This window comes from Mizuhopecten yessoensis, unplaced genomic scaffold, assembly GCF_002113885.1.
Source record: "Mizuhopecten yessoensis strain PY_sf001 unplaced genomic scaffold, ASM211388v2 scaffold9711, whole genome shotgun sequence".
NCBI lineage: Eukaryota > Metazoa > Mollusca > Bivalvia > Pectinida > Pectinidae > Mizuhopecten > Mizuhopecten yessoensis.
In genome coordinates this window covers 27275-53371 of record NW_018408184.1, presented here as the reverse complement: position 1 = coordinate 53371, position 26097 = coordinate 27275, and the positions used below count along the sequence as shown (strand labels likewise).

The following is a 26097-nucleotide window of genomic DNA, read 5'->3' as shown; positions in this document are numbered from 1 at the left end:
CGAGTGCTAGTTGTATGGACCGGAGAGGGGCTGGAGATAGTTTGGTGGGGGGATGGGATGGCGGTGGGGGATACTTTGGGGTTGGGGTTTACATTTATGTGTATGTGTTCATGTATACATCTACATTATGTATATATTATGTTTTATTAGGTATAAGATCGCTGTGCTTTTTGTTTTATAAAATTGGTTAGAGTATTTTGATTTATTGTATATTATTAATATTACCCCTATTAGCTGTGTCAGATAAACAGATATTGATTATTAGTTCAAGATTCGATTATCTCGTTATTCCTACCTAAATAATAGGTCCATATAGCACTTTACCGGCGCTAACCTTGTAGGGTAGCGAAAGGACCTATTTTATCGGTCGTTTTATACAGTTTATAGTGGTTATTAAGTTCTATCTTAATTTCATCCATCGTTTAGGCTTAGTACAGTCTAAAAACGGCGTACCGCTCCAGCTTGTACATAGCCTCCGACGGTCTATATATATACAATGTATATTTACATACATTCATGTGGATGTTTTCATGTATGTATGCATATACATGTCTATATTAGGTTGGACTAGATATAAGATTGCTGTGGAGTAGAAGACAGTCCTTTTTATGAACGGAACTTCCCGCAGTCGGGTGTATTATATTTAGTGATTTTATATATATTTGTACCAGCTGTTTGTATTATGATTTGATGTTTATATTGAGTATCCTTGATCTTATCATAACTTTTGACCCTGCACCCATCCCCTTGTTTTTTAAAAAGGGACTTTCCCACCTGCAGGGTGTCTGGTATAAAGCGAATTTTCGCGTAAGACTCTTCTGAGCTGCTTCCCTTGTTTGTAGGACGGCAAAGGATTATTATTTTGCCGATTGATTTCTAATTTCTGTGATATAGCATTTTAAAGATATAAGAATCTGTTAACAATAAACTTAAATGGATAAGGCATAGAAAAAAGTTGTTTCCTTTCTGGGTGATTTTCATAAAAAAAAGCCTATTAAAAACCAAAAATCTGGATTTCGTGAGACTTAACGTTTATAGATAAAAAGGAAAATTTTCATAAGAGTTATTTCCCTTTGACCAATGGTCTCAGTACGTGCATGCCTCTAAATTCTGTTCATATAGTCGATTTTGCTCAAATATTTTATGTATTGATCTTTCTTAAGATCATTAATTGATGTAATTTGAATTTTATTTTCATTTAATTCTTTTCTTAATTCTTTCCTTGCTTCTTTGAATTTGTAACAGTGCCAAAAACATGTTCTATTGTTTCGTTTGCGTTACAAATTGGACAGGTTGGTGATATTTTTTATTCATAATACTTATGTTGTCGTTAAGTTTGGTTTAACCTAGTCTCAGTCTGGTTATTGCCGAAGGTACACACCACATCCTTAGTATCGGTAACTCCGCCTTCCCGTGGTGAACTCACACGTATGATTGCAATTGGGGTCGCGTGTCCGGGTTGACAATAAGAATGGGTAATTGTATTTGACTACAAGTAAATTACATGTATATGTTTATCTTGTCAGTGAAACTTGGAGACCTAAATCATCAGCACGTCTCTGAGGTAACATATGTCTCAGATCTGTATACGTCAAGAACGTATTACGAAATGTTCATCAGTCTATGATCGGAACAGAGAAATATCTGAGCACAGAATTAGATTATCTATAGGTCCTTATCTGAACAATCAGTAACGCAGACGTTATTCACATTGGTTTAATCTAATCGGACATTTTCTTTTAGCGGTTTGTAACAAAAGTGAATGTGCATCAATTTCGTCTACACTTTCTTTGAATAACGTCCCTGTACATGTGTTAGGTCTGTCTCATGATAGACAGAGCTTGGTTTAGTCACATAATTAGACCCCAGGAATTAAGTTTGGGTTTTGCCCAACATTTTCAACTCAGAAATAACTAATAAATTAGAATTTGCATGTAGATTGTTCATGTATACTACTTTCTGGCACCAATTTTTTTTATAGAACTTAATTATTTCTGAGATTGTGACAATTATAATTTCCCTGCCGAGCAGATTTTTTTTTTTCTGAAGATGTTATACTAAACTATTTCAAAGAGTACCGACCGTAGAAAGCAAGAATTTATCGGTTATTATTCCCATTGTCAAACAGTTCAAGTGAGGCTTAGAATAGGTTTCTGAGTTTGCAGTATTTCCAGGTTATATTTTATAACATGTAGTTTAGGCGAGCATTTTGGCAATTAAATATTTGATTTATTTTGTCATAAATACCATGTATGAATTATGATTTAACTGTTTGTCTTTTATCGTGAATTTGTAGGCATACAAATGTACAAGGCCGCAACACCTAATGAAATGGATATACATGCTAGGCTTTTATGATAATAATAACATTATTATTCACCTGATAAAGTGATGCTAAGGAGGGTGCTTTATTGTCTTTGTATTTTTTTTTAATTTTTTTTAATTGGTATAATCAATCACTCCTGGTGATCATGTGTACATGAAACCACAGGTGAAAATACAGTTTTATCTATCATGAAAAGGACTTTATACCTAATTCCAACAGATGGTATAGTCTTCTCCCAACTGACAGGGTGATCACCACACCCTGACATTTAGAACAATAAGATTATTTAGGTAGAGTCAGTCCGGTGAGCTTTGACCACTGATCTGACTGGAGACCCTACTAATGTATAGGCAATAGAGGATTAATCCCCCTTTGTTTAGAGTATAAGTAGTGGACTCCTTGTTTGGGCAACACCCATAGGCATATATAGATATTCAAACTGCTGGCAAGGGGAAGTCATAGAAAATCATAGTTCAAGGGATGGTTGACATTAGAAGGAAATCACATATGAAATAGAGGAAAATCTTCTAAAACCTTGGTCCAGATAATTTTTGAACATAGAAAAAAGGGTGTTGCCCGGGCAACTAAGGCAACACCCCTGGGTCCGCCACTGGAAGCTCACGCAAGATGTTCCCTACAAAAAGGTGACATTGACTTTTGAAAGTTTTAAACTACTTATTGCACATCTACATACTGTCTGTCCATATCACAGATCAAATTTCATAAAGATTAAACTGTTGGATTCCGAAATAAGGACCAAACCCCACCCACACCAGTTTAGTTTTAGTAACAGTGATGTTGACCTTGCCCTTAGCACTTTTTTACCCTTATTGCACATCTACATATCAGTGTATTGCCATGTCTAATTCGAAAAAGTTTAAACTTTTGGAATCCGAGAAAATTTCTTTTTAGTAACAATGACCTTGATCCTGACTTTTATTTCTGCACTCCTTTTGCACACGTACATTTCACAGTGTATCACCATGTCAAATTTCAGAAAGATCAGTATTACAGATTCCTAGATAATCTCCAGAAACGAAAGTGTGGATGGACAGACAGACTGACTGACACCCTGATTGCTATAAGGCACCCACATCTTTGATGCAGGGCCCTTATTAAAGATATTATTGACTGACGACAGAAGCTGCTGTATGGCATGAATTCAGAATGATCTTTTAGACAAATAAAAAAACATTTTCTAGATACAATTATGTTTATTGTACAAATTGTTTGGATAATACACACTATGTCATGTACTTGTTTTCACAAAAACATTTGTGTGTACATGATATTTCAGTCAAACATTTTACTACCATATCCTATAATATCTCTGAAACATATTTTCTATATTTATCCAAATATAAACTTTATATATTAGAATATTTCAATTGATGTATATATTTCCCAAAAAAAAGTACTACATCATGAAAGCAAAAAACATTCTTTTCACTTGATACAAATTATTATAACACTTAAATCATCAATAATTCTAAAGTACATACAAAAGTACCATCTGTTTCATTGTTCAGACAGATAAGGTTAATTTTGTCAAGGTAACAGTCATTTGGTATATACAGAATACAGACAATTATTAAATAAAGGGAAATAACAACATTTCTTACCTTCAAAATTAAGAAGATATATTACATTTTTAAAACAATACTCCTTATGAAATGAAACAAAATAAATTCCGGAACAATTGAAAATTTTGACCAAATCAAGCTTAATTATGTAATAATGCATTCAAAGCTTTTATCTGGCATGATTATACATGTGAGAAATCATTTATTAATAACCAGCCCCTGCAGAACTGAATAGAAAATATAACTGGACCAGGCCAGGATTGGAACTGAAGACTCTCAAACATTATATTGTCACTCGAACCAATTGAATATAAAAATACAACTGAGCCAGGTCAGGATTCGAACTGAAGACTCTCAAACATTATATTGTTACTCTAACCTAATGAATATAAAAATACAACTGAGCCAGGTCAGGATTCAAACCAAGGACTCCATCCACATCATGATATTGTCACTCGAACCTATTGAGTATAAAAATACAACTGAGCCAGGTCAGGATTCGAACCAAGGACTCCATCCACATCATTATATTGTCACTCTAACCTAATGAATATAAAAATACAACTGGACTAGGTCAGAATTCGAACCAAGGACTCCATTCACATCATTATACTGACACTCTTACCTATTGAGTATGAAAATACAACTGAGCCAGGTAAGGATTCGAACCAAGGACTCCATCCACATCATTATATTGTCACTCGAACCTATTGAGTATAAAAATACAACTGAGCCAGGTCAGGATTCGAACCAAGGACTCCATTCACATCATTATACTGTCACTCTTACCTATTGAGTATGAAAATATAACTGGACCACATCCGCATTCGAACCCAGGATACCTGGTCATTATACTTTCACTCTAATCTATTGAATATCAAAATACAACTAGACCAGGCCAGGATTTGAATCAAGGCCGGGCTCCTGATAAATGTACTGTCGCTCTTACTTATATATAGAGTATAAAAATATAATTGGACTAGGTCAGGATTCAAAACCATAAAAACAAATCATTATACTATCATTCTAACCTATTGAGCATGCAATACAACTGGACCAGGTCAGGATTCGAAACCAGGACTCCCTATCATTATACCGTCACTCTAACCTATTGAGTATAAAAATACCACTGGACCAGGTCAGAATTCGAACCAAGGACTCCTTATCATTATACCGTCACTCTAACCTATTGAATATAAAAACATAACTGAGCCAGGCCAGGATTTGAACCCAGGACTCCTTATCATTATACCGTCACTCTAACCTGGATCAGGTCAGGATTCGAACCAAGGACTCCTTACCATTATACCGTCACTCTAACCTATCGAGCACAAACATATATCTGGACCAGGTCAGGATTCGAACCAAGGCCTCCTTATCATTATACTGTCACTTTAACCTATTGAGTATAAAGATATAACTGAGCCAAGCCAAGATTCGAACCCATGACTCCCGATATATACCGTCACTCTAACCTATTGAGTTTACAAATACATAACTGGGCCAGTACAGGATTCGAACCGAGGACTCCTTGTCATTATACCGTCACTCTAACCTATTGAGCATACAAATATAACTGGACCAGGTCAGGATTCGAAACCAGGACTCCTTATCATTATACCGTCACTCTAACCTATTGAGTTTACAAATATCACTGGAACAGGTCAGGATTCGAACCAAGGACTCCTTATCATTATACTGTCACTCTAACTAAAATATTGAGCATAAAACAATATAACTGGACCAGGTCAGGATTCGAACCCAGGACTCCTTATCATTATACCGTCACTTTAACCTATTGAGAATAAAAATACCACTGGACCAGGTCAGGATTCAAACCAAGGACTCCTTATCATTATACCGTCACTCTAACCTATTGAGTATAAAAATACCACTGGACCAGGTCAGGATTCGAACTAAGGACTCCTTATCATTATACCGTCACTCTAACCTATTGAATATAAAAATATAACTGAGCCAGGCCAGGATTTGAACCCAGGACTCCCGATCATTATTAATGTCACTAACTTATTGAGTATAAAAAAACATCTAAACCAGGTCAGGATCCAAACCAAGGACTCATCATATTAATTGCACTCTAACCTATTGAATCTAAAAAAACAAGAAGACCAGGGCAAGATTCAAACCAAAGGCTTTCGTCTATTATACTATCATTCATTCACTGTAACTTTTTGAGTTTAAAATACAACTAGGCAAAGCCAGGATCCGAACCAAGTACTCCCGATCTATACCGTCACTCTAACCTATTGAGTTTACAAATACAACTGGGCCCGGCCAGTATTTAAGCCGAGGACTCCCTATCATTATACTTTCGCTCTAACTTACTGAGCTATCTATAGCTACTCAATGGTAAAAGACTGGCCCAGTTGTTCTACATTTACATATATGTCAACATCATCAACATTTGTTTCAGTTACAGATCCATGAAGCGTATTTAAGTTATATTTGTTAGAACACTGGATCACAGTCATCGCGTAGAAAGTAATTTTGACCATTTCAAGCAAGTGAATTTGTTGACAAATATTTGTTATGATTTTTATTGAACAGTTTCCATTTGCTAGTTTTTCGTTGTATGCAGGTTTATCACAGTCCTCGCTAATTTCAACAGATAAACATGAAATAAGTATGAAATCCTGCCACTAGTTTTCACTTGAAATACTCATACGCTACAGAATAAAAAAAAAACAATAATAAAAAAAGCAACTGTGAATGAATTTGCTTTTAAAATCATACTGGAATTTGTCTATTTTATTACGTTTCAATTGTGCAAGAATGTTAAAAAGAAAAAGAAATTATTGAGCTTACCTAAAATTTCACTCATTCCTTATTCTTGTATTTTTGTATTGGTAGCTGCAGAGTTTGACTATTGTTTCTCATCTCATAAAACCTCAACAACTTGAACAAGAGGCCCGCTTAAAGGCAGGAAAGCTGTCAAATAAATCTATCATGTCTGATTGGCACCAAAGGAGTTAACAGTGATTCCAAAATGGGATCTGATATATAGGTTACCTTAAAATGACTATGCTAACAAGTCTGTTAAGATGAAATGTGAAATTAACTGTACACTGTTTACTCCAGACATCATGTTTAATCATAATTAATTAGCGATAGATAATCATTATATCATTAAGATTTATCAACAATTTATCACAAAGTTTACTACTACTGAGGATTCATTTGGGAAGAAATATTTCCACAGCATTTTACAAAATGCTTCAGCACATTTAAAATTACATATAACATGACAATGTTGGTAATATTCAAAACAGGATAAAACATCATATTCTTATTTCAAACCTGATACAATCCACTCCATTCAGGTCTTAATATTTTCCAAGGAAAAACTCAAAATCTCGCACCTGAAAGAGGACACCCCCTGGCCGTATTTTTTCCGGAGCTTAAAGATCGGTAAACTTGGACTGAAAAAACTCATCATATTTTATAATATTTACCGATAAAATGTGCTCGTTAAAACATTCATCATGACATGAGCTTTGAACAGAATTGTTTTAAAAAGTTTGTGTTGATTATAATTGCACGTTTCATTGAGAAATCAAAATAAACCTAGCTAAGTCATGTAGACAATGGCGGCCGTCATTATCTACAGCTGTAGTTAGTGCTGCGTACGACTGACATAAATATAAACAAACCTCCCTGTTACCTACCATACAACTCCAATGTAACACCGTTCTCCCGTCATTATCTACAGCTGTAGTTAGTGCTGGGTAAGACTGACATAAATATATACAAAGCTCCCTGTTACCCAGCATACAACTCCAGCTACTGCAGTAGTTTACGTAACACTTTCACACTCCCTCCCTCCACCACACTAAACACTGTCTCCTTGTCAGGTTCAACTCCCGCACACAGAAGATATAAAACACATTCTTCTGCACCAGAAGAACATGCTTTATTCAACACATCAACTTTTGTCTCATCATTCAAGTATACAACAAGTTTCCTAAGTTAACACGCTTGTCTGTTTCTATCATTCTGATGTCTGTCAATCAATGACCACACGTTTGTGTCCTTGTTAGGTTTTACACCTTCTGACAGAAGATATAAAACATTCATCTGCACCACGAGAACATGCTTTATTCAACACATCAAGTTTTGTTACATCATTCAAGTGTGCAACAAATTTCCTAAATAAACACTTGTCTGTCACCATCATTCTAATGTCTACTACTAATCAATGACATTACTGTGTTCTTGTCAGGTTGAACACCTTCTGATAGAAGATATAAAACACATTCTTCTGCACCAGAAGAACACGCTTTATTCAAAACATCAAGTTTTGTCTCATCATTCAAGTATACAACAAATTTCCTAAGTAAACACACTTGTCTGTAACCATCATTCCAATGTCTACTAACCAATATCAATGCTGTCTCCTTGTCAGGTTTTACACCTTCAGACAGAAGATATAAAACAAATTCTTCTGCACCAGAAGAACATGCTTTATTCAACACAGCAAATTTATCAACTTTTCTGTCATTCAAAAACCAGACAAATCTTTTAACAAATACAGGATCATTCCATACATCTAGAGAGCCAATACTAGTACCATATGGATACGTCGCACATTCAAACTCTCGGAGTAGACGCTCACACATTTCTGTATAATGATCAGATGATATGACAATCCTGTTTGTAGCTGTGTCTGAGGTTGTTAGATAACTGAGGAATTTGCTGGGACAATTCTGTATGTAGCCAATTGGTGTGACTTTTCCATACAAAAGTGCCACAGCAACATAAATAGAATCATGATTAAATCTGTACACATCCTCACCAGACCACCAATGTTTCTCCTTCACTACTAAAACTCCTAACAATTTCTCTAAATTTTCTTTTACAAATCCTACTTTCTGCTTATAATTCGATTTGGTACTGCCTTTTTCACCATCAATTAAATTGATATCAAAAGCTTCTTCCAGCAATTTTTGGTTGACATTTTGACTGTTTTGATCAAGATCTTTTACACTTATCATACCATTATTGAGGAAGAGAAACAAAAGTGCAGAACAATCTTGTAATCTTGTCATTAATTCATTCAAGAAATGAAAAGGATTAGCAAAAAATCCAACTCGTTCTTTCTGCAATTCTTCAGAATTGTAGAAAAGCTGGCAACATTGTGGGAATCCAATGTTTGGTGCGCAAGTTAAAATTTGTATTTTTTCTTTGTCTGTTCATGAAAAGTTTTCTGGCTTATACAGCTCTAATAGTATTTTTTTCTCTTCTTCAACTTTGTATGTATCAGAGCTAAGATCAATCAAGTTGTCTCTGGTAAAAATTCTTCCCATATAACGTTTTTCTAAAGAATTGAATACTTCATTGCGAACAGTAATGAGAAGAAAATTTGTCACTGTTTGCTCATCAAGAAAAAGCGTTTCTACATCTGAGACTCTTTTGTTCCACTCTTGTACATCTTTTTTAAACACATCTATCTCACCAAAAATATCATCAATAAAAGTGATCAGTTTTAAGTTTGGAGCCAATAAATCTAATTTCTTAATCTTGTGAAGCTGGAGGGGTTGTCCGACTCCTTTCTCCTGACTCAGCCAATGAAGGAGTTGAACGGCGATTGCCGTTTTACCGTCTCCCGTGTTTCCCATGATGACGACAACCCTGTTCTTTTGGAGCTTGACTTTAGCATCACAGAAACCTTTGGTGTGGTAAAACTTTTTCTCTTTTTCTTTTCTGATCTTGGCTTTGGTTGTTTCTGTATAAAAAGAAATAGATAAAAAGGGTGAGAAGTGATCAATGTGTTAAATGGATAGTTAAGAATGATACTTATATGGCTATAATCTATAAGTCAAATATTAATTACAGAATGCTGTAGGGAATCATTTGTAAAGGAAGAGTTTTGAAAGTTTCAAGTAAACAAGAAATTTTGTCATGAAATCATGTAACATTTTTTACCATATAAGTGGTGGCTGGTTAACTTGAGTGAACTATTTGAGAAAAAATTCCAAGGTTTTAACAGTGACATTCAAAATTGCAAATCAAAAGTGTTAATTAATTTAAATGATAACCAATCAACTTAAGTGAAAAGGCCTGATCCTTACATAACATGATGTCAGAAATGTTTGTGTCCAATAACGTAAAATCACAGTGAATCACAACATCAGTCAAATAGTATCAATCGATGAAAATGCGGACAACATAATGTTTATGCTATGTTCCATGTTATCCAACCCTTTGCATGAACATCCTATCACAGATGTAATTATAATTATGCCTCTGCTAGGAATTGAACCTGTGACCTCTGGTTTACTGATCTTGTGCCCTACTTATAATCTATTTAGAGAATTTCTTTTAACCCAATCAGTAGAGGGTCAGACTAGTAAGCCAGTGATCCAGTGTTTGTTTCCTAGTGAAATCATTACACTGAAATATATCCTCTGTTACAATTCAATGCCTCATGAATGAAGAAACGTATAAGCGTTACAGAACAAATGGCCCAGTCGCGTTGAATCGCTCACCTGGCTATTTCGGGAATCAAGTTGAAATCTGCTCAGTAGGTTAGGTCCAGAGCCCAAAGAATGTCCGCCCCTTTATTTGTATTACTTTTGACCACCATGGGCTATGGACGCTACCACAACAATTTGATTAAAACCTGACCAGTAGATTGTGGTTTTAACAAAATCCACAAAGTTGGCCCCTTTTGATTCCATCCATCAATCCCCAAGATTGTTAGCTCCTTTTTATGCTTAGTTTTTGATTCCCATTGTCTAAGGCTACAACTTGGTTGAAATCTGTTTTATATTTTAGGAGGATATGTCATTTTACACAAATTCAACCATTTGACCCCTTTTGACCCATCCCTCAGCCCCCAAATGTGATCAGCACCTTCATTTATAGATATTTTTATCCCTTGGCCTCAGGATGCTAAAATTTGGTTGAATTATGCCCTATAATTTGGAAGGAGTTGTCATTTAAATCAAAAGGTGATGGGACGACAGAGAAGACGACAGATGAAGCACCAACACATAAGCTCACCCTGGTACTTTGTTCCAGCTGAGCGTATCAATTAAATATTTTATTCTGTTCTTCTACATTATCAATGGTGTAGGATCTGATGACATGGCATCAGTAATCATGATCTGGTGACCTTTTAATACAGAAGTCATTATTAATTATACATTAAATACACGTGTTTGAAATATTGAGACTATTTGGAGGACATTTCAATGATTGGCTGCAATAAATTTCACCAGAATGTCACCAGTTATGAACTGACTGCTAGATCCTACACTGTAGAGAATAGAAACAGAGAAAGAATAAACTTTATCAGATTGTGGATAAATCTGGCTATCAAGAGTTACTCTTTTGGTGAACTAAGATTCTCATTCAAACATAAGTATGACTTCTTTCATATATCTTTAGATGATGCATGTTGTTCTGGTCCAAGTTTTGAGGTAATCTGCTACAATTCTTCTATAACCATGTCAAATCCAGTAGATAAGACTCACCTATCATGAGTTCTAAGTCAGGATGGATTTCTGTGAAGAAATTTATATTAAATAGGTAAGGCATAGCTTACTGAATTTAAACAGACTATTTATTACAGACAATTTTCTTACTAATTATTAATCTCATGTCATAATCTGAACTTGACAAATCTATATCCAAACCATGAATCATAATACATGTAGTGCACTAGTAGATATCATTACATGTATAGAGAACTAGTACAGGTACTTGTCTTCTGACTCACAGACACCTTATATCAATGTTATGTCAAAATAACCATGTTGTTTCTTTTACTTAAATGATTCACCAAATCACCTGGTCATCTGTTTTCATTGACTGGAATTTAATTGAAAGGGGAATAATCTCTAAATTTTACTGATCAAGCAACCTTGCAGCTGTCAAACTTACTTTTGGTATGGCTTGTGTTTGCTGTTGTGACATTCTTAGCAGGAACCAGCTCACCTGGAAAAATATGATAAACATGTATATTCACTAGTCAAGTCAACTTAATTCAAATTTCTTAAAGTTCGACAAATTATTTTCCATGATCATTCTGGAACATTTGATTATTCAGAAGACTTGGCATCTATTCAAAAGAACTATATAGAAAGATTTTAACTTATTTGCCTCTTTTACCGTAACAGTGGGTCAAAGTCATTCATGATCAATTCAACAAACCTTATTTCCTTTCCCCTATGCATGCTACTGGCCAAATATATCACTCTTGACCTTTCGGTTCCTTAGATCAAGTCACTTGAAATGTTTGACATATTTGACCCCTGTGACCTTTGAGCCGATGACCTCAGATTTGTCACAATGTAGCCTGCATAATTGGCTACAATACTCTGATGTATATGTATATACAAAATATCTACCATTTCTGAGATAACTAGCCATTTCAGTATCGTAATTCAATTGTGAACTTTGACCTCAAGACTTCGGAAAGTTGGCAGTAAAGTAGCTTTCATTAATCTCTACAATATTCTAATGTATTTGTGTATACAAAATACTGTTTCCGAGCTAATTTGCCATTTCAGTAACCTAATGTAATCTACAGAAGTCAAGGGCAATAACTCTGATAAATATTGAAGGAACATAATGGCTTTCATGGGGCCACAAGTTCATTAGAGGTATAACATGTATGCAAAGTTGCACCAAATAGGCATACATAAACCTGAAGTTGGAGTTGTGGGGGGTATCAAAATCTATATATAAGTCATGTACATCTACCACAATGACTTGTTGCAACGGTTTAAGGAAATTTTGTCTATCATTCAAAGCAGTTTCTGATTAAAATATCTTAATTATACCTTTGAAGTTATGTATATCCCTTGCTTTGTCTTTCAGTATGTTGTAAATATCTGTGATGTTTGTTGCTAAATCTTCCTGCCTGGTGGAAACATCACTGATTTTTTTTGCCATGTCTTCCTGTCTGTCAAAAATTAAACTGATGAGTTTTGCCATGTCTTCCTGTCTGTCGCGAATAAAACTGATGGATGTTGCCTGCCTGATGGAAATACCACTGATGTTTGCTGACATGACTTCCTGTCTAGCTGTAAGATAAATGTAACACAGAAATGAGACAATATGACACAATATATCAGAAATGAGACAACATATGTCACAAGATATCAGAAATGAGACAATATATGTCACAAGATATCAGAAATGAGAAATGTTTGTCAGAAGATATCAGAAATGAGACAATATGTGTCACAAGATATCAGAAATGAGAAATGTTTGTCAGAAGATAAATTTCAATCAGCTACAGTAAAACCAACTTACTTACAAGTGGCTAATTATATAATGGGATTTTCAGTCACCTTAATTTGGTGTGATAGTCTGAGACCAGTCAAATCTTTTGATAGACTACAGTTCTAGAAACAACTAGCCTGGTTAACTAGTCACAATGTGATATTACTTCATCAGTTGAATAATATCGGGTTGGTGAAATTATCACATGGACCGCTAAAATTGTCCAATTGACTAGTGGTTTTTAAAATCAGTTTCTAGCCCTGTATTAACTTCACACTTGTAACCTTAAAAGTCGACAACGGTCAAATATATTTATATGGACTTATACTAATAAGGCTAAGGCTCAATATCATTAAATATAACCATGATCATTAAAAAAGAACCTGTTTAAATATTGAATGTCTAACAAGGTTCCATTCACTAAAACAAACTTTGTAGTTTTTCATACCAGCATGCTACTGTCCAAATATCATCTCCCTGAGTCTTTTGTTTAATCAGATGAGGTATTTTAAAGGTTTATTCATATTTGACCATTTGACCCCCAGAAATCTTGATAGTGTGTCAAGGTCATTCAGTTATAAAACTTGTTACCCCTTCTTCCAAGTATGTTACTGGTCACCTTGTAACTGTTAGTAATAAAGAAATTGTTTAAAACACATTTGACCCCTTTGACCTTGTAAGTCTATCTAGGTCATTTGTTCAAATGAACTTGGTAACCCTTCATGAAGTTCATCCCGGCACACTACTGGCTGTCACATATTTTCATTTGAGGTTACTTTAAATTCCATGCAGTAAGTATGAGGTAAAGGTAGGTTATTTTCATTTCGCGGGTAAAAAAAAGCGCGCCAACTTTATATTTACCTGGGCACGCGCAGAGTTGTTTTGACAGGTGTAATGGCGTGACCCATTGTTTTCATTTCTGCTTCTGTTATTGTGAAGTATTCGGGAGTTAGCGTGAAATACAGCTCACGTTAAGTTATATTTTAATCATCGATAGATCTGTGTGTATCTCGTGAGTTAGATTGTTGATTCTGTGTATATTTGACCGTGTAATAAACTGTATTTCTTAAATTAAGTAAACAGGTGCGAAATTGTACGGAGCGTAGTGAGAGCGAATGGGTTTGTGTGGTAGTTGTTTAGATATTGAATTAGGATCATTGGTGCTTATTTATATATAATAACAAAGTAACAATAACATTATACAAATGTAATTATATATCAATGTTATTGTGGTCATTAATATATACGATTGAGTGTAGATGAGTGAGCGACGTGGTGTGTTTACACATGTTGCAGAATGTTGTATAAGGAATATAATGTCTAAAGCGTATATTATAGATATGTAATATGATAGCGATCGTTTATAATTTTTTTTATAAAAATATAGAATAATTTCAAACATTATTTGACAGACATTTGTATTATCATGATATTACTATGATTACAATTTGATTATATAATTGCGACCTGACCACCGGCACCGATTTATTTATAACTTAATTGATATATTACCTATACATGTGCCAAAACAAAAATATCTGACCAGGTGGTCGATCGAACTATTAATCGGTAATTGCAGTTTCAATCCACTCTCCGCATTCTGATCAGTACACCTGAACTTTCGTCATTACTCGAGAAACATCTACTGCTTTGCCGCCTACATACTTGTCTCTGCTTTGCAATTGAACTTATTAATTGATTATCAATATATGTAAGTAAATATAAGAAAGATGTATATTCCATTATTCATCTCCAGATTTGTAGGTATATTATTCTATTATGGCCCTTTCCCAAGGGAACTGTTCTCTTATAGTGTTGTCTGGGGAGGTATAGTGCCCGAGCCGTTAGGCAAGGGCACTATACCTCTCCAGACAACACTAAAAGAGAACTGTTCCCGAGGGAAAGGGTCATAATAGATTTAGTACATCACATGACTGTCATTTGACAATAAAAAGTAACATATTTAATAATTAACAACAAATGACAATATACGATAATTTTTTGAGTAGATCTCTTCTTGTTTGTTGCATATTCAATTCACTGGATTAAGATCACCGCTAGGTCACATACAATGTACGGTCCCCCTTTCCAGTAGGAAGGCTTTAAGGATTGCGACGTCAAACGGTGTCGCCTACTTCGTCTTTATGCATTGCTGAGCCTCTGTAAAGCAATCGGCATTCCTGGTCCCGAAATTCGAAGCCATTTTGGCAGACGACAACAATGAAGTGAAAGTAGAATATGTACAGCGCCCTCTGGAGAAGGGGCGCAACTCTTAGTGTCACGCTACTTTTCCCGCAGTCTTAGCGGTCCAATAAAAAGGTATACTAGTGCCCGTCTCCAAGTATAGTTCCCGTTGTCAAGGGCGGATGCTAACTATACCAAATAGAACAAGGGTAGTTATCCAATAGCTATCCTAGAAATTATCATGTGATGTACTAAATCTCAAAAATGCCGTCGTTGTTCCGTATCAATGACTTGACCATGTTTGCCGTGATTTTTGCCGATGTTGACTTGGATAGTGCGAACTACTTTTTACTCGGCTTAATTTCGTGTAACTCGAACAGGATTGACAATATTTATTTAATTTTGTTTGAACTTACCAAATGTTTACCGTAACAATTAAATCTCGCCTATATCTTTGTATGGTTCATTTTCCTTTTTGGATATATACCTATATAGATATTTTCCGTTGTGTCGCAGCATATATTTCTATGGAACGGAATGAAAGAAATAAAACTGAATTAGTTCCTTACTGTATGTTACATGCTGGTAATTCATTTAAAAACTGACAGCATCGTAAAATGTGTATAAAAAATACACATGTACGTAGCACTATCTTGTGTTTCGGAGAATAGCAGGAAATATTTGTCCTGTATACACGGAGTATACGAGGGCAGTTGCCTGTCTCGTGCAGAGGTTTTGACCAATCAGATTGAGGCACATGCTAAGGGTAGTTTACGGATACGTGCACGTGTAAGTTCATTCTAGCTTCGCACCTCGCACGGCGTAGTACATTTTGAAATAAGATTATAGCAGAACGGAATGAAAGAAATAAAACTGAATTAGTTCCTTACTGTATGTTACATGCTGGTAATTCATTTAAAAACTGACAGCATTGTAAAATGTGTATAAAAAATACACATGTACGTAGCACTATCTTGTGTTTCGGAGAATAGCGGGAAATATTTGTCCTGTATACACGGAGTATACGAGGGCAGTTGCCTGTCTCGTGCAGAGGTTTTGACCAATCAGATTGAGGCACATGCTAAGGGTAGTTTACGGATACGTGCACGTGTAAGTTCATTCTAGCTTCGCACCTCGCACGGCGTAGTACATTTTGAAATAAGATTATAGCAGAACGGAATGAAAGAAATAAAACTGAATTAGTTCCTTACTGTATGTTACATGCTGGTAATTCGTTTAAAAACTGACAGCATTGTAAAATGTGTATAGAAAATACACATGTACGTAGCACTATCTTGTGTTTCGGAGAATAGCGGGAAATATTTGTCCTGTATACACGGAGTATACGAGGGCAGTTGCCTGTCTCGTGCAGAGGTTTTGACCAATCAGATTGAGGCACATGCTAAGGGTAGTTTACGGGTACGTGCACGTGTAAGTTCATTCTAGCTTCGCACCTTCGCACGGCGTTGTACATTTTGAAATAAGATTATAGCAGAATGTTATGTTTATGTAACAGATGTATGTGTGGGCATCGTCATATTTAAGAAATCCCAGCATCAATTTTGTAAAAAAAACACTTAAGCATTGTCGGGCTGGTACACCTCCATATCCTGTCGTGCCTAATAAGGTTTTCAGGTTGGGTGGCGCGCTTGGTTTTACATATGTAGGGCGATGAACCATGTGAGGGTATATGTGGGAGGATTGTTTGTGTGTACGGTAAATGAAGTCAGAGTAGTTATTTTGTTAATGTGTATTTATTATATTCATATATTATATTTATGAATAAATGCCGACTCCGTCCGTGCTATCGGTCGAGCAGCTATTTGCTATTTATGTGTTGTGTTGTGTTTGCCTAGGTACGTATAAGGAGTATATAGAGGACTAGTGGAGTATCACTACTGACACCTGTTAAGGATTTACTCTTCTGAGGTTTAAATCATGTTCTGGTACAACAGGATTCTATTAATTCAACAACATATGACCACTTATAAAAGCAAGCATGCACAGAAAAACGTATCAAAATAACTTGAAACCTATTGTTAGCAAGAATTTCAAAAGAAAAAATTAAAATGACAAAGAGCTATGGCGGGTTGCTATGCCTATTTCCCCAAACGCTATGATCCGCTATAGTGCGCGGTTCCAACCGTGCACTGTTGTGACGCGTCCTCAGGTATTTCTATAAAGGTAGCTCAATCGGAATCCCGTGTCTAAGAATAGATTATTATAAACAGACGAATTCAAGGCAATGGCTACTAATACATGCGTTTCACGATAAAGACTCAACAAAATGCGTTTTTCGCCTTGTGCTGTATAAAACACAAGATCGTACAATCATTACCAACAGTTTGAAAGGATTTAGTTTTCATTACTACTGCCTACGTCATGCCGTTACATGTTTTCTTAAAAACACACATCTTGCTTTTGTTCTTCCTTTACCTTGGAATGATAAAAATACATATAGTTTTGGAATAGCATGTCTTACACGTGTATTGCGCTCCTAAGTTTGTGCTGCAGTCTTCCTGCATTTAAAACAAATGAGACTTGCCTCGACGATGCATTTTCCAGCATGTTCGGTATTATCTATGCGATAATAACACTTCATTGTTTTGCTTTGCCTTTTTTTATTTTAACTCTGACACAACAATCCCATATATTTTGTATTTCGGCAGCGTTTGTTTGCGTTAAGATAATAAATAAAAATACTAGTGCCAATTGGAGGGTAAAACAATTCATAAATATTTAAAACGATGTCTCAACTAAAAAGCGTAGCTGTAATGTACATTCAATATAGAAGATAAATCAATTGGTATGTTATTACACTATCAATAAAATGTTCTATTGATTTGAAAAATATTTATCACTTAATAAGGAAAATGATCACATGCATAAATATTTTAAAAAAAAGATATAGTGTATCCGAATGTGGATTCGAACCTTCACTGTTCACATTTTCTGGTTACAAGCTAACTGCGTTACACATTAGGCTGCATCGGATATAGACAAAAATGGAAATACAAACTGCTTTAACCCAATAACATCTGTCGCAGTTTTAAAAACTTGATCAACCCAGTTTTTCATTATTTTGAGCACTTTCCCAAAAGAGGACCGCTTTTCCGTCATACGATTTGTTTTTGCATATTACATCATGGAATCAAAAAGTTTATTCAAAAGTTGGTCCTCGGATGGGAAAGTATTGAAAGTATCTTTTTAAGTCGGGGAAACCCCTTCACTTTCATAGATATAGTGAATATGGCTATATTTGCAGTATTATATTAACAATACCGAATATCTCAACAGTTCAAAAATTCATATTCAATTGGTTTTATATCTATTCCATGCATTTTTGCTACTAAAGATTATTTACTCATCAATATTTTTTTCCGTTTTCAAAAATGCCACTTTCTTAAGCTCCAGGCAATGTCAAAATTTCACCCTTTTTAACACTTGATTAAACACTGCAATTGTAATCGCGTTGCCATTTGTAATTGCAGAAAGCAGAGACGTATATATTACATACAATACGTCTCTGCAGAAAGTTATTATTTTTCTGTACATCTTTATAACGTTCAACATAATAGCAACTATCAAAAAGTGTGTAAGTTTTATAAGAATTGGTCGAGAAATTAATTCTGTAAAGCAATGACAGCTAAAGTCATATCTAGCTGCGATAACGTAGCTGCGATAACGTTCATGTAGTACAGTAGCCTTCTGACGACGAGAATTGTTTTTACACGATGGGATAAAGTTAACATGTACTATATAGGCACAATTGTTATATTGTAAAAACATGTGGTATTTTACTGGATTGTTTGTTATGAAGCATGATATTTTGATACATTGATCAATAATAGTCACTGACTGTAGTGTGACAGTAGGCCTAGTTTGAATGTTGTAAATATCTTGAGTTGTCAAGCACTTTTTTTAAACAACGTCCATTCAAACGATATTCAATCTTATTCAAGTGTTTCCCAATGTTCAATACGATTTTCATTCAAATGTAAATACTTTACTATCTTGATTAACCGTTCGTCCAGAACCGTCCGGAGAGAGCGAGAAAGGTAATGTTTTTGCAGAGAGCGTGGTCGCTGCTAGTGTGTGTGAATGTTGCCATTTTGTGAACTCTCTTGACCGCTTGAACTATGTCAGTCGGCCGGGTCATTTGAGTGTTTATTCTATAAGAATCGTTGGAAATATCATTATGGGGTCCTCCTTAAAAGCGTCTTCAACCGACAACAAGCGTTTTCAATCGTGGTTTACATACGCCCCTCAGCAACTATTTTGTCTTGTGATCAGGTATTAATTGTTGCGTCATTTGTTTGTGAGAGTAACGTCATCAATTTTTGAGAAAACGACGTAATTTTCTCACAAAAACCAATGACGTAACAATCAATACCTGATCACAAGAGAAGATAACTCTGCAATACGCTAAGACGGAATAAGTTGCATTTTGGTTTCACAATGCTGATATGCAAGGACGCATATGATTGGTTGTCAAGTTTAACGCGTTAGTATTTAACGCGATAAAATATTGTTTGACGCAATAAACATGTAGTTAACGCTAGCGCGTTAAATGCTAACGCGTTAGGGCTTAACGCGATATAAGTGTATATCTAACGTGATAGCATTTAACGCGTTAACACTATTTTTAACGCGTTAAATTGTTGTTTAACGCGCTAAATCCTTGTTTAACGCGTTAAATGATGTTTTAACGCGTTAAATGCTAACGCGTTAGTTTATCTCGTTTTTGACATGAACGGCCTTTCATACTTAATAAACGGTTACCGTAAAGGTGTGCGTAAACTTTTCCTATGTTTTTTTCTAGTTCTTAAGTTCCTTAGATATAGTGATATAGTCAGTCATTAGGTACTGGTTTGGAAATACCACATAATTTCCCGGGGGTTTGTTATAAGCAATTAGTGACAGTTTAAAGTAGTCGTGCTCTCTATATAAAGGGTTGCGCCAGGGGCGAAGACCGTTACATATGTCTTGACAAACTACTAGAACAGAAGAACACCGGAAATCAAAGGGCCTGATATGTTTTCATTTCTTTCCATTTTGTTTGGAAAACTACGCATGATGACAAATCCGTTATGTTCCTAGAGAAATACATGACGCTTTTAAATTTTAAGATGACAATATAAGTGATAGTAAGAAAGCAGCTACAACTACGTAGTCCAGGACGGTTTTATAAAACTGGTGGATATGTGTCTGTTGTTATGCATCTCGATAACAAAGGGATTGTGGCTATTTTTAGGTTCTCTATCATAGTGATCGTTTGAAAACACCCATAGCCTACCTTGATCGTCTAGGTTACCCTGCAGTTTGTTGATTTTCTCAGCATGTCTTTGTACTATTGAACACACGCGCGGATGTATGCAACTGATTGCGGTTACAAACTTTTGGTAATTTCCATAATCAATTGTTTCGTAATTCATTAGACGTTCGAAGAGTGTTTCGATGTTTTTAATTTGAAACATATCAAACGGTGTCAGCGGATTATCCTTAAATAGAAATTTCACTTTCTCCAATTGGTCTCCAAATATTTCGGTACTTATGTTGCACACCATTTTGTTATGGAGATCTTTTAGCTCTGCATTCACATTTGATTCCATGGCAAACTGTTTCTTTACAATAGTATTCTGAAACAAAACATACAATATGATAAATATTATTTAATTTGACACCGTTGAAAAACAAGTGTAACGTAATAATAAAAATAAAGTTGATATATGTTTTTTATGTCACAAAATGACATGTTTTCCCCAAACTAAATCGATCAATCAGAAAGTCTGATTTGAAGTGAAAAACATAACAAACAACGTACATTGTCAAATATGATAATTAATAGCCTAGAAGTTTTTAGCTCACCTGCCCAAAGGGCAAGTGAGCTTATGCCGTACCGCGGCGTCCGTCGTCCGGCGTCAACGTTTCCCTTTAAAAGCCTTTATCTCCTGAACGACTGATTGGATTTTAACTAAATTTGATATGAAGCATCCCTGGGACCAGGGGCTCAATTAATTTATAAAATAAGGGTGTGGCCCCCTAGGGGGTTTAGTTAGGGGCCAAAAAGTGGAAAATTTAGAAAAAAAATAAAAAAAAACTTCTTCTTCATTTCCAAAAATGCTAAAACCAAATACTACTCATAGTTGTAAAGGCCTTTGGGTGATTTATAAAAATTGTGATTTTCATGTCTCCTAGCATATGTTTATGTGTGTTGTGACCCATATCAGTATGGCATATGCGTGTTTCAGACATTTAAATCACATTTATTGATATATTAACAATAATACAGATAACTGTGATTGTAATATAGCACTGTCTTCAAGTTTTTTTTTATCACATATGGAATAGCGAAGCGATCTCCTGTGTCCTTTACATCAGATAAATCAGGCATGTGATGAATGAGTTGTGAGATAGATACCGTCTTGCGGAAATGTACAGTCAATTACCTCGCCTTTGTTCATGTATAGTATTAACGTATTGATGTTAATTCTATTTGATTGTTTATCATCAGTGTTTAGTGTTAGAATATGTGTAGAGTATGTGATGTATATGTGTCTAGCTGATAGAAATGTAAGTGAATGTGTATGGATTGTACCTGAGATCTGCAGTTTAACTACCCATTTTTTAATTGCATTTCATTTTTTAATAAACTTATTTTTTCAACTGAAATCTACTCAGCTTCTGAGAGAACCAATAATAGTAGATATTTTTTATGATAGTGTCAAATAACAATAAAATAGCATCTGCAAACTGTAGAGGCTTAGGGCAGAAGGAGAAAAGAAATTATATATTTAATTAGTTAAAAAAGTACTATAAAGATTATAATATTATATGTCTTCAAGACACATTTTACAAAAGAACAGTAAAGGGAAATAGCATTATAATGGGGATATAAATGCTTTTTTAGCTCTTACAGAAACAATTCAAGGGGAGTTTGCATATTTTTTAATAATAATTTTGAATTTGAGATTCACAGTAAATGGAAAGACACAGAAGGAAATGTAATAGCCCTTGATATAAGCATTGAAAAAGATAGATTTCATTAATAAATTTGTATGGTCCCAATAAAGATGATCCAGATTTTTATGAAAAAATATATAGGCAGATTAATAATTTTAGCAAGCCTTAAGCTTGTTGCATAATTTGTGGTGACTTCAATTTGGTTTTAGATCAGGAAAAAGACACAAACAATTATGTAAATATAAACAACCCAAATGCCCGTACATGACTTTTTAAACTGATTGAGGAAACAAATTTAATTGACCCATTTAGACTTTTTCATACTACCTATAAAAGAATACATGGCGGAAGAAAAACCCTATAAAACAAGCTAGATTGGACTTCTTCCTCACCTCAGAAAATATTTTAAACTATATATTGAGAAGGTTAATATTTTTGTTGGTTACAGATCAGACCATTCTATAATATCACTAGAAATTAAATTAAATAACTTTGTGAAAGGGAGGGGCCTATGGAAATTTAATAACAGTCTTTTATATGATCAAGAATATGTGCAAGATATCAAAGCTACCATATATAAGATCAAACAGCAATATTCATCACCAATTTACGATAAAGATATCTGTAATATAACTGATGAAGAACTAATATTATGTATAGATGAACAACTTCTTTTAGAAACGAAATCAGGGGAACAACTATATCGTATTCATCATTTATAAAAAAAGGACGGGACAAAAGGGAAAAAAGTACTAATATCTGATCTAGGAAAACTAGAAGAAAATAATACATGGGCTACTAATTTAGATGAATACGAACAGAAAACAAACGAGCTAGAGAATATTAGAAAAATAAAAATGAAAGGGCATATGATAAGATCAAAAGTAACTTGGCAGGAAGAAGGGGAAAAAAACTTCAAAATATTTTTGCAACTTAAAAACACACAATTATGTTAATAAAACTATTGTTAAAGTTGAAAAAGAAAATGGAAAAATCATAACTAGTCAAGATGAAATTCTTAGGGAAATACAAAACTTTTACAAACAATTATATGATGACCATTCGGATAATATTGAAGATGTTAATTTAGACAGCCTTTTAGATGGTTTAGAATATGTAAAACTAACAGACAATTAACGTGTAAATTTAGAAGGCGAATTATCAGAAACAGAATTATTCTTTGCATTAAAAAATATGAAAAACTGTAAATCACCCGGTTCTGATTGTTTTACTGGTGATTTTTTATTTCTTTTTGGAATAATTTAAAATATTTTATTATCAGAGCATTGGAATTTGGTTATAATAAGGGGGAGCTATCCATTACATAAAGACAGGGTATTATCACCTGCATTCCCAAAGGAGATACAGTTAGACATTTTATAAAGAATTGGAGGCCAATTACTTTATTAAATGTGATATGTAAACTTGCTTCAGCTTGTATAGCCAACATACTAAAAACGGTTCTGGATTTTATTATTTCAGACACACAAACAGGTTTTTTAAGTTGAAGATATATTGGGGAAAACACCAGACTTATTTACGACATTATGAATTTTACTGAAATAAACAACATACCAGGACTTTTAATATTTATAGATTTCGAAAAAGCCTTTGATTCATTTTCATGGAATTTTTTAAACAAAGTAGTTGATTTTTTTAATTTTGGTGAAAGCATTAAAAAATGGATAAAAACATTATACAAAAATACCTACTCTGCAATAAGCTAAAATTGTATACTGTCAAATTTGTTTGATATACAAAGGGGTTGTCGACAAGGGGATCCTGTCTCCCCATATCTATATTATTTTTACTTGTAGTTGAAATATTGGCTATTCTTATAAAAAAACAATAAAAATATCAATGGCATTACAATCCAACAGAAAGATCATAAGCTCTCACAGTTTGCAGATGATACCTCAATAAATTTAAATGGATCTAGAAACTCATTCAGCGAAGCACTGAATGTTTAAGATAATTCTTTTCTAACCTTTGCAAACTTTAAACTAAAATTCAATATCGATTCAGAAAACTTCTTAATTTATCAAAGTATATGCCAATCAAATAAGCAAAGATATAGACAATTTAACTTTAATTTAACTGCTGAAAACATTGTTGAAAGACCATTTATGCCACACCATATCAATGTACATTGTAATTATGAAAAGCAAGAAAGATTGTAAAGACATGTATGTTACCCTAAATAATAAAAATAAATGTGCGAATACAGCTGAAATAAAATGGAAATCAAAAGAAAGTTTTAGAAACATAGACTGGAAACGATTGTATAGAATTCCTTTTAAAAGTACAACGGATACACTACAGTGGTTCCAGTATCGGTTACAAAATCGCATTCTCCCACTAAAAAAATACTTGAAAACTACTGGTGTTTTGAACAATAACCTTTGTAATATGTGTAACACAGAAATTGAAACTATAGGATATATTTTCTGGGAATGTCCTCATTCTTTCAGACTTTGGCAAGATTTGAAAAACAAAATATATCACAACTTAGATAAATTAAAAGATTTTAGATTAGAAACAGTATTATTTGGAGAGACAGAAAATGTTGCCTTACCAATTAACTTTATTATCTTTTATGCAAAATATTATATATACACTGTATCAAGAAAAAAACAAAGACTCACGTTAGATGGTTTGGTTGAGTTTCTAGCATTCCGATATAACATCGAAAACAATTCAGCCTCAAAAAAATTACCCAACAAAAAATTTGATCAAATATGGTTTGAATGGAAAGATATTTTTTAACAGATTGAAAAAAACAAGTTTACACAATCCATACATCTTTTTATCGTTGTTTATATAATTGATACTCTTTCTCTTGAAATGAATATTTAAATTTCATCTTGATTTTGTGGTGAAATACTGTAATCTGATAGAAATAAAACTGCATATATCCGGTATGTTATGGTGTGAATGGATGTATATGCTTTTTTTGTTTTGTTTTGTTTTATAATTACCTTTTTAGCGGACATAAAAACCTGTATGGAAACCGGTTTTAAAATGATATTTGAAAATTTATGTCAGTATAAGTCCATATCAATGTGAATGACCACATGCATGTGTCATAGAAATATTCATACACATGTGTGTATATATATATATATGTACATCTGACACTGTTTGCACAGTGTATTTATCATTGTTTCTTAACTGCTTGAAATTATGCGTGCATAATGACGCATCTGATTCAATGTATGTAAGTCTGTCTCAATGTATACATGTATGTATGTCTGTGTGTCTGCCGGGGTAGGTGTCTGTCTGTGTGTCTGTCTCTGTGTGTCTGTCTGTCTCATGTATATATGTATGTGTGTATGAGTATATATGTGGATGTATTTGTATGTGTATTATGTTTTTTTGTGTATACTAGACATGCTATGTTTATCCTTGTTTGTAATATTATGGTGTATATGGAATTTGTTAGGGTGTGAAAGAAGTATGTTTTGTGTTCTTGTCCTGTACTCTATTTGCAAATATTTTATTTTCCCATTGCCCTTCCTATTTATTTATTTATTGTTTGACTGATGGATGTTGATTGAGAACCCCGCTGCGTGAGGACACCATATTGTTCAGGGGCTGACTCCAGGGCTCCCCAACCCTGGCATCCCCTATCAAAATAATTATATATGTATATATATATCTGCTTCGAAGCAGTATATGTATATACATATTTATGAAAAAAATGGCTGGGGGAATAAAATATAGTAATAATGCTGCTATTAGCCAAGTTCTGATAAATTGAGGTGGTATCCATCTTGTCCGATAAAGGAT

General features: G+C 34.3%; 1 protein-coding gene and 1 long non-coding RNA gene across 4 annotated transcripts in view; one reads left to right on the top strand and one right to left on the bottom strand.

Moving 5' to 3' along the window:
* Nucleotides 1–3526: 3526 nt before the first annotated feature.
* Nucleotides 3527–6999, top strand: LOC110458705. The gene is made up of 2 exons (XR_002463817.1): nucleotides 3527–5047; nucleotides 5183–6999. It is a non-coding gene; the product is annotated as an uncharacterized LOC110458705 (long non-coding RNA).
* The window catches only part of LOC110458703, a 39400-nt gene continuing 19660 nt past the window's right edge, over nucleotides 6358–26097 (bottom strand). For all 3 annotated transcript variants that reach the window (XM_021510567.1, XM_021510568.1, XM_021510569.1), the window contains exons 3-7: nucleotides 20642–20984; nucleotides 12717–12959; nucleotides 11815–11868; nucleotides 11406–11435; nucleotides 6358–9652 (exon numbers count right to left, since the gene is read on the bottom strand). In XM_021510567.1, the coding sequence (XP_021366242.1) occupies nucleotides 9120–9652; nucleotides 11406–11435; nucleotides 11815–11868; nucleotides 12717–12959; nucleotides 20642–20957 (1176 nt within the window). In that variant the 5' untranslated portion in view covers nucleotides 20958–20984 and the 3' untranslated portion in view covers nucleotides 6358–9119. The remainder of the gene's footprint in view (nucleotides 9653–11405; nucleotides 11436–11814; nucleotides 11869–12716; nucleotides 12960–20641; nucleotides 20985–26097) is intronic.